Source organism: Momordica charantia (genome assembly GCF_013281855.1).
Source record: "Momordica charantia cultivar OHB3-1 chromosome 8 unlocalized genomic scaffold, Mcharantia_2.0 BLBB01000008.1, whole genome shotgun sequence".
Taxonomy (NCBI): domain Eukaryota; kingdom Viridiplantae; phylum Streptophyta; class Magnoliopsida; order Cucurbitales; family Cucurbitaceae; genus Momordica; species Momordica charantia.
In genome coordinates, this window is record NW_028275166.1 from 26,284,269 (window position 1) to 26,294,335 (window position 10,067).

At 33.6% G+C, this 10,067-nt stretch overlaps 1 protein-coding gene across 2 annotated transcripts; it reads left to right on the forward strand.

Moving 5' to 3' along the window:
- The first annotated feature begins 1,775 nt into the window (after nucleotides 1-1,775).
- LOC111013253 (homeobox-leucine zipper protein ROC8) lies at nucleotides 1,776-6,571 on the forward strand. Of its 2 annotated transcripts, none has more exons than XM_022287675.2 (11): nucleotides 1,776-2,099; nucleotides 2,217-2,650; nucleotides 3,047-3,164; nucleotides 3,250-3,441; nucleotides 3,542-4,003; nucleotides 4,105-4,206; nucleotides 4,299-4,502; nucleotides 5,048-5,228; nucleotides 5,333-5,601; nucleotides 5,677-5,766; nucleotides 5,996-6,571. In XM_022287675.2, exons 2-11 carry the CDS (start codon nucleotides 2,520-2,522, stop codon nucleotides 6,377-6,379), a joined length of 2,133 nt encoding a protein of 710 aa, XP_022143367.1. In that variant the 5' UTR covers nucleotides 1,776-2,099; nucleotides 2,217-2,519; the 3' UTR covers nucleotides 6,380-6,571. The 2 variants fall into 2 exon arrangements, with proteins under 2 accessions (XP_022143367.1, XP_087984359.1); XM_088128233.1 differs by having other exon boundaries at nucleotides 2,415-2,650.
- The last annotated feature ends 3,496 nt before the right edge of the window (nucleotides 6,572-10,067 follow it).

The window sequence follows — 10,067 nt, forward strand, 5'->3', positions numbered from 1 at the left end:
CTGATGCCAATTGCCATTGAAGCTTATATGTTAGTTCACAAATGCTATTATACTAGATCAAATATTGATCTGGATGAGAACTGAGATTCTATATAGTTTTTTCTTGATCTGTCTTCATCTCGTAGTTATCTTTTCTCAGGTGCAGCTTCTAGACACGATGTACTTGCCTAGTCATTACAGAAAATTCATTAACGAGCTTGAAGCAGGTATATCAAAGGCATTTCCTTCTGTATATTTTGATCATAGACAATTCTTTATGAGCATACTCCTTTGGAAATGAAATGTTATTGTTTTTTCATCATTAAAAAAATGGTTTTGTTCTTTAGCTGTATGAGATTACTTGGAAAAGGAAATTGCATCTTCTCAAGGGCCATGTTTAGGAGCCATTTTTAGTTGTGCAGAAAGGCACTAATGAATGAAGATACATTGAACTCCAAAACAAAAGTAAAATACGGATAGTATGGTAGAATCTCTCTTTCGCACTCACAAAATTTTTTAATGGATCTGAGATTTCATGTGCACTTTAAATAAAGAAGGCATACGGAACGGGTTAAATGGAGAAGTTATGGTCTTAGTTGAAAAGTTATGTTAAAAAAGTTTATAAGGCTTGTAAAGTGGTTTGTTCTCCATCCATAGAGATAGTAAAAAGGTTTTCTATGAAATTATTAACTATGAGAATTTAAATTCAAATATTTTTTTATACAACATGTGGAGTATTTTGAACTCATGACCTCTTAGTTTATTGAAGGTAATATGACAACTATTTTAAATAATCACTTATTTTTAGACAAAATCTACCCTAATGTTAATAAAGAAAATTGACCCAAATAATTACATTTTTTGTAAGGTATAACTTTTTTTTTTGAAAGTCAGTTATAACCCATCCATTTCTATAGTAACGAAATTTCTCAAAAAAAAAAAAAAAAAGGTTGTAGTAACAACTAGATAATTAATTAATTTAATTGGAAATTTTATTCTAGATGTAATTTACATGTCCTCTAGTACATAAATTATGTCTTTAAAGAAACGAGTTAATACAATCATCGATCTTAGGTAAGTTCTAATTTCATTAATTTCAACACGAATCCAAAAAATAATTTATTTAAAAAAATATAATATCATTTATTTTAATTAGATTTATCTATTAGACGATAACTTTTTTTGTTTGTGTATATTTCTTTTAAATTGTAAACAAATATTTTAATATATAATGATCATTAACATCCTACACTTATTTGGAGTTTAATAAATCCTAGAGCTTTAAAATTATTTAATAAATCTTTTAATTATTTATTTTGTGTCTTATGTATCTCTCAACTTTCAAATTTGTGTTAGATGCCATTGACCAATTTAAAATTTAAAAAAATTATAAATTTATTAGAGATGATATTGAATTTTGTCTAAAAGTCCAAGTCTATAAAATCTTTAATAAGTTGAAATTCGTTGGACATTGAAGGTGGACATATTAAACACAAAGTTGGCCCATTTATAACGTTACTATTTTCATTATTTGTTTCCTATTTTATTAAGAAATTTAAGCATTTTAGTAACTATTTATGTTTCTAATTTCTCATTTTTTAAAAAATATTTTTTAAATTGTATAGAAATTTTAAGGAAAAAAAAAACAAATTTTTTATTTATGGTTACTTTTTCATTTGTTCCAACATAAAAATTCTTGTAATTTAGCTTGAAAGAATGATGATGAACATGAATAAAGTAACTTTCCATTACCATAAGGCTTGATTGATATTTTTCATTAAAAAAAGGGTGAAATTTTTCAATTTCGAAGTAATTCCTTTTTGCACCATTTCAAACGTCTATCGCCAGTTCCACCGATCTCAAAATTCCAGTTGTCGATCATGTAGGAGAAAAATTTGTAGGTTTTATGACAGAATCGAGAGCTTGAAAAAAGAAAGAACCCATCTGAATTTTGACCATTTTGATTTTCATTTCTGTTGTCGTCGTTATCTTCCCTGGTGGTGTTGTTTTTAGCGCGCGACAGTGAAATGAATCACAGGAAATCGAACATCGCATGGGAAATCAACCTCAGTTTCTTCTCCCTTCTTCCTCGCTGTTCATTGGCCGCTTTTCTGCAAATGGTAGTTTCTCTCTCTAAAAATCAATCTCTCTTTTTCCCACCACTTTTTCGCCGATTTTTGGATGCTTTCTTCTATCGCGTGAACATGTGGGATTCATCGGTTTCACTTCCCTTGCAGAAATCTGCAAGAACTTTGCCAATTAGCCCCAAACATACCAAATCCAATACCCAACTCAGAGATATCTCTCCATTTATTGCGTTTGTTTTGGTGTTGATTTGGTATCCTTATATGGAAATTGGACTCGACCCTCTCTGGATGCTATGCATTCTATTTATCCTGTCTGTGGTTTTCAATGTTGCGTACAAATGTACACAGGCCGTGCGAATAAAAGTTTTTCGCGACTCCCATTTTTGGGAACTTCGAGGGGAGAAGAGAAGTCGTAGTTCTTTCGTTTAGTTGGGATTCTACTGGTGGGTCAGGATGGATTTTGTGATGGAAGGTCGTGGGGGTAATGGCGCTGGCTCAGGTGATGAACAAGAAGCTTCTAACGATCGCAAGGGGAAAAAGTCTTACCATCGCCATACCCCTTACCAGATTCAGCAACTGGAATCGTAAGGAAACTCCAAAATTCTCTCGCCTTTCTTTGCATGTAGTTTATCTGTGTATGCTTGTGTGTAGTTCAGTTGTGATTCCCTTGTTGTTTGTCTCTGCTCATTTCAGCTAGTTTTTTAGTTTTTATATAGATTTTTCTGCCTCCCCTTGAGTGTTTATACGTTGTTTTGGGCCCTTCGTTATTTCCTATTGGTGTTTTCTGAAGTTGCATGTTGAATCTGTGCCATTGTTTTGGACCTTCCCTTTGTACTATAAATGAAATCAATATTTTGTATCCTTCTCGTACCTAAGGAGTTTCTGCGGGAATCTTGGTTTCAACAATCTGGTCTCTCCTTGTTTGCCTATGGATGTCTGTCCTTCTAAAATTAATGAAACTGTTTCTGTCTGTATCGTAGATTTTTCAGGGAATGCCCGCACCCTGATGAAAACCAGCGGCGGCAGCTGAGTCGAGAGCTTGGTCTTGAGACCAAACAGATAAAATTCTGGTTTCAAAATAAGAGGACTCAGACAAAGGTAGACTAGATATTTCCAGGTTTGTAAAGAAATTGGTTGTTTTTAGTTACCCCGTTCAATTGAGCTCTTTCTTCCTCTTTTACAGGCACAGAACGAGCGGGCGGACAACTCTGTGCTTCGGACAGAGAATGAAAAGATTCAATGTGAAAATCTTGCAATTAGAGAAGCATTGAGGAATGTTATCTGTCCATCCTGTGGAGGTCCACCTTTTGGAGAAGAAGAACGGCAGCGGAATCTCCAAAAACTGCGTCTTGAAAATTCTCACTTAAAAGAAGAGGCTAGTTTCGATGTTTGGAAGTTGAATTTCCAATAATTTATTATCTTTTCATAATATGGATGCATTAAGTGCAATGGTTTTGATTCTGATCGTTTTGCAGCATGAAAAAGTGTCTAACCTTCTTGCCAAGTACATTGGGAAACCAATATCACAACTTGAATCACTATTGCCGGTTCTTGGATCTTCGCTAGATTTATCACCAAGAAGCTCCCTTAACCAACGAGTTGGAAGTCCTGCAGTTGATCTTATTCCTGATCCTGTAATATTAAATGGAACAGCAACACCCTACCAATCAAGAGGTATTAACGATTTGGAAAATGCACTTATGTTGGAAACTGCTACAACTGCCTTAGAAGAGCTGATCAGACTTTTGAGGATTGATGAGCCTTTGTGGACGAAGACCCCTAATGATGGAAGGTATATTCTCCATCGTGACAGCTATGACAAAATATTTCCTAGACCCAATCACTTCAAAGCAACTAGTGCTCGGACCGAATCATCGAAAAATTCAGGAGTGGTGACAATGAGCGCAATGCAATTGGTTGACAGTTTTTTAGATGCGGTCAGTATCGATAACTATTAATTCCTGATATATCTAGTGAATTAACTGTTGTTTCCATTCTTGGAAAGATATTTAATCCGACAATTGGTTCTATTACACAGGATAAATGGGCAGATCTTTTTCCAACTGTCATTATAAATGCGGAGACACTTCATATTATTGACCCCGGGATGCCTGGAAATCGCAGTGGCACGTTACAGTTGGTATGGAAATCGTTATCCACGTTTTTTTTGGTTCATGTTCAGCCTTTTTATTTCTACTCGAAAAGGTAGAAAGTGAAAGTTAATAAATGCAGATGTATGAACAAATGCACGTCTTTTCACCCCTCGTGTCGCCCCGGGATTTCTGCTTCCTTCGACATTGTCAGCAGATTGAGCTTGGTGTCTGGGTAATAGTGGATGTTTCCTATGAAATCTTGAAGGATTGCATCACCTCCGCCCGCTGCTGGAGGCTTCCTTCTGGGTGCATGATTCAAGAAATGCCCAATGGGTGCTCCAAGGTTCTTAACTCCATTCATTAATTGATCTTTTCCAACTTTTATGGATTTTTAGTTTTAATTAATGCTGCTGGACACTAGTGACTGTAAAGTTGCATCTGACAGATTTTTAAGTCATTATTCCTTCAGATGAAAATGTCAACATTAATATCCATGAAACCATTGCCTTGGGATCAACTTTTTCTCTTCCCTCCTGTTTTACACAAATAAATTTCCTTATGAAGGTACTCCATTGAATGAAAGCATAAATATGTTCCATTTCGAGCCGACATCCTTCTAATACGACATAATTGGTATGTCATGCAAGAATATCCATGCATTCGACATGTTTCGAAGACCGTTAGAAATTATTTATGACCTACTTTATTTGCCCGAAGTCACTTAGGTCGCTCGATGTTAGCCGTTTCAGAAACATAGTCACTTATGTAGGTCGCTCGATGTTAGCCGTTTCAGAAACATATTATTTGATTAATTTTTATGCAGTAGCCAGCCATTTGTTCCTTAAAATATGTACTCTTATCTTGAAATCATACATCTTCATTGGACAGCTTACCTGGGTTGAGCATGTGGAAGTGGATGATAAAACACAGACCCACCGGCTCTATCGAGATGTTGTGTTCAATACCACAGCGTATGGAGCCGAACGATGGGTTTTCACTCTCCAAAGGATGTGTGAGAGATTGGCTTACACATTCAGGGATTCTGTACCTGGCCATGAACTTGAAGGAGGTAGAAGTTTACCTTTGGTTTATGCTTTGTTTGATTCGGTGATTGAAAACAACATTCCCCTCCATTCATCAAACTCCAAGTTTTAATGAATGTGTCTGTTTCAGTGTTTACTTCTCTTGAAGGCAGGAGGAGCATCATGAAGCTGTCACATAGGATGGTTAAAAATTTCTGTGGTGTACTGAGCATGTCAGGTAAATTAGATTTCCCGCAATTATCCGAAGTGAACAATAGCGGCGTTCGAATCTCTGTTCGGATTAGCACGGAACTGGGGCAGCCCAGTGGCACCATTGTTAGTGCCGCAACTTCTCTTTGGCTTCCCTTACAACCCGAAAGCATCTTTAACTTCTTCAGGGATGAAAAGGCCAGAGTTCAGGTTTGTAATGCCATACACTTCTTTTTCTGACTTGTTTCATTAATAAAGTGGACTAATCTACATTTCATTTTCCAGTGGGATGTTCTCTCAAATGGAAACCCAGTTCATGAAATTGCACACATCTTAACTGGAGTTCATCCGGGAAACTCGATATCGATAATTCGGGTAATGTCCTCTTATGATTTCTGCCATTTGCAAACCATAAGAGAAACTAATTCAAATGCTCTAGAGTTCCAGTTTCATACTTCTGGAAATAGTTGGGTTTTCAGGGAAAAATGTCAGTGAAATCAACCAGAAAACTTTGGAATAACGTAACCATCTATTGCATTGTATATCATTAGATCTAAAATTATTAAGGTTTGATGGTTATTCATTTGGATGATTTCCGAAGCAGCCATTTGTCCCGACCGAGAACAACATGCTGATTCTTCAAGAGAGCTGCACAGATCCGCTAGGATCATTGGTGATATATGCGCCCGTCGACATGCCTGCAATGAACGTTGCAGTAAGCGGTCAGGACTCATCCGAGATACCGATACTTCCATCAGGGTTTGTAATCTCAGGGGACGGCCGAGCTCACTTGGGAGGTGGAGCTTCGACCAGTGCAACCTTGGGGAGGCCGAGCGGGTCGCTGTTAACCGTAGCGTTTCAGATATTGGTGTCCAGTGTATCATCTTCAAGACAGCTGAATGTGGAGTCTGTGGCAACGGTGAATACTCTTATTAGTGCCACAGTTCAGAGGATAAAGGCTGCATTGAATTGCTCTGGCTTGGATTGATTTCTGCGTTGTGTTTGTTTTTATGCTCAAAATGAAATGGTTAGAACTTGTTGGGTCAATTTTTTATAAGCAGTTAGTTGCTTAAATTAAAAACTTCTCTGTTTATTTAATTTTAGTTTGATGGATTCTTTTCCTTAAAATTCGAGTATGTGGCAAATATTGTAACCATTTAATAACATTATAATTTGAGTACATGTTGCTAAATATACACTTATTTAATGAGAGCTCAAAATAAAAGTTAAGCTAACAAAACATTAAAAAAATTAATGAAACATTTTAATGGTCGGAATCTGTCATTTAAAAAAAAAAAAGAAATTAAGCACCTAAATAGAATTTTCATAAAAACTTTAAGGGCAAAATATATTTTTGGTTCTTGAAGATTTGAGGTAGGTGTCAACTTGGTCTCTGAAATTTTAAAATAAACATTTTTGGTCCCTGAAGTTTGAGAAATAATTCTAAATAGTCATTGATTTTTTTTACTGTTAATGCTGATGTCACAAATTATATTAATTAAATTATATATGTCCGGTATGAAGGCGGCAAAGACGTGGTGGTAGCCTGAAAAGGGTAAGAGGAAGAGAGGAAAAGATGAGGAGCGGAGGGAGGAAGCACCATCGCCTACACGTATATTATTTAATTAATATAATTTGTCATATCAGCAACTACAATAAACAATTTAATTGCAATTTGTCACGTCATTTTAATATTAGTTAATTAACATTAAAAAAAGGACTATTTAGAACTATTTCTCAAACTTCAGGGATCAAAAGTGTTCATTTTAAAACTTCAGGGACCAAGTTGACACCTACTTTAAATCTCGAGGATCAAAAGTGTTCATTTTGAAACTTCAGGGACCAATTAGACACCTACCTCAAATCTTAAGGACCAAAAGTGTTCATTTTGAAACTTCAGAACCAAATAGACACCTAACTGACCAAAAATGTATTTTACCCAAAATTTAATATTTTCGTATCTATTGAGAATGTGAGGTGGTCATTTGTACATTGATTGAGGGAATTAATCTTTCTATAACACTATTAAGGATAGTTTTTTTAGGTAAACAAACTCTATTAAATTAGGAATTATAAAAAGTCACGTGTGCTACAGAATGAGACGATCCCCCACTCCACATGTTATACTAAAATAAAAAAGAAAACCGTAGCTAAACTATGGGTGGTCATATTTCCTCTTCTCGCGTGTAGGAATTGAATCGAAAAAAACTCATGAGCAATAGTCTTCTAGGTTTAACCTTTCTGTACGCTATTGTTACATTCTAGGAGTATGTATTGGAAGTGTTCCCCATCTCGATCTCGTTCAAACGGTAATTCATTTGCTCTGTTAGCCAATTGAGGCTATGAAAATGCAGTTTACTTCTAGGAGAAGAGTGTGCAACATTGGTACCTTAACAATGAACCTTCACAACATAAATAAGGTTATAAATCATTCTAAAGAAAAGTGGACATTCAATAGCACTATCTGGTTAATTATGTTTATTTGCACACAGTATATCTTCACCTTTTTCAAAAATGTATTTCAATTCGGAAAAAAAAAAAGTTTTCAAAAACTACTTTTTTTAGGTTTTTGGTTCTGATTTAGATTTCGAAAACATTTTTGAAAATAGGTGATAACAAAGAAATACATAAATGAAGGTAGCGTTTACCAACTGAATTTTCAAAAATAGAAAACTAAAAACAAAATAATTATCAAACAACTATTTTCATGTTTTAATCTCATACAAATTTGAAAATACTATAATCTATTTTTTCAAAATAAAAAAGTGCACTTTGGTTGGTCGTGTGAAGAAAAAGAAAAACGAGGCAACATTTTTTGGTTTGGAAGGTAAAGTCGAAAATGGCTGTCCCTTCCCTTAATATGGAAAATATTTAGAAGCCTTTTTTTTTTTTTTTTGAGAAAAAGCCTAATTTGTTGAAAAGCATTATGCTTCACTCTCATCTTTTAACTTTTGGAAATTTATTTATATTGTTTCCTTAATAATGAAATCAACAAAACGGATATCTAAAGCTTTGTTTGGTAACATTTTACAACATTTTTGTGTCTTTCGACAGAGAAACTAACTTCCTTCTTTGGAATATACCAATTTGATCCTATGTTCTTCAAAAATGCATAAAAGATTAAAAGACTTAAGTAACAAAATGAGACATAAATGAGCAAACAGATTTATATATTTCGTTCTCGATTCTTTGAAGTTTTGATTTCGTTTCTATGTATTCTTTTTCAATTAAGTCTTTGCTACCACAAAAGGTTAAAATTCATTAATGAAATAATGAGTGATATCAAAGTATTTTTATTAACCGAGTTGGGACTTCCGAGTTCCCCTTGTTTTAATTTAATGAAATAAATAGGCTAACTCCATAAAATGAAAAACTTACCTACCTTATTTAACTTGATCCATTACAACTTACCAACCAAAAATGACTTTCTTACCAAAGAAAATAAACGATTAAAAATTATACTAAACTAACAACTAACCGTCTCACAAAAAGAATCATCGCCTCAATATAGCTGAATGGTCAAAGTACATCTTATCTTTGAATAGTTGAAGGTTCGAATATTCACCCAAATATTTATGATGTAATATTCTAATTAAAAAAAACTCAAAAAAAGATTCCCCTTTAAATCCATGCCCTCGTTATTTTGATAGCTAGTAACACTAAGAGTGTTATTGAAAAAAGTTAATACACCATAGATGAAATTGAGAACTTTTCACTATTATAACGGAGAGCTTTGCTCGATTCTATTCGATATTGTTTAATGCTCACGTGATCACTTGAAGAAGTTCTCGATCGATGACATAATTGAAACTAATCTCGATCATCAATAAAAATTCAAGATGAGTCATACAACATCTTATTTTCTCTTGCAATAACGACAATTGCATAAATCTTCAATAGGAATTATTAGTTGATGCTTTGTTTGTTTGCTTGCTTTTCTTTTTTTAGTACTTAATGAAGTGGCTCAGTCTCATAGGACAGGTGGTGATAAAAAATACAAATCTAGTTACCAACTAAATATTTAGTTTAATCTAAAATAATATTAATTAATTTGTTAACAATTATGTTATAGATTTTGTATAATTATTATTTTACAATATTGTATAATTTATAATATATTATATTTTAAATACTTTAATTTTAAAAAAATTAAATGAATTTATAATATGAAATAATATATCTATCAAACTTTTATTTTCTTTTTTTATTTAATTCTACATTTAAACGTTTCAAATTCAAAATCTAAAAACATAAAGATGTTTAAAAATTTTCATTATTTCGATCACAGAATCTGAATACAGTTTTAAAAAATATATATTTCAAACGCTACCAAACACATATTTAGTGAATCCATTTGATTCAATGAATCTGAAAACAAAAAACATAATCAATCTAACCATGACTCAACAGTTAAGATATCTAAAACCTTCTCGTATGTCGAAGGTTTGAATCTCCAACTCACAATTACAATGTTGGTTAGGAAAAAAAAAACAAAGAAAATATAAAACAATGTACCACAAAATCCTCCAACATTTTTTTTTCCTGAGTTAAACATGTAGAGACAAGAATTTGAACCTACGACACCCATTGGTCGAGAACATATGTCTTGACTAGTTAAACTATTCTCAGGTTAACATACATCATAATTAACAACAACACCTTTGAGCTCAAGGTTT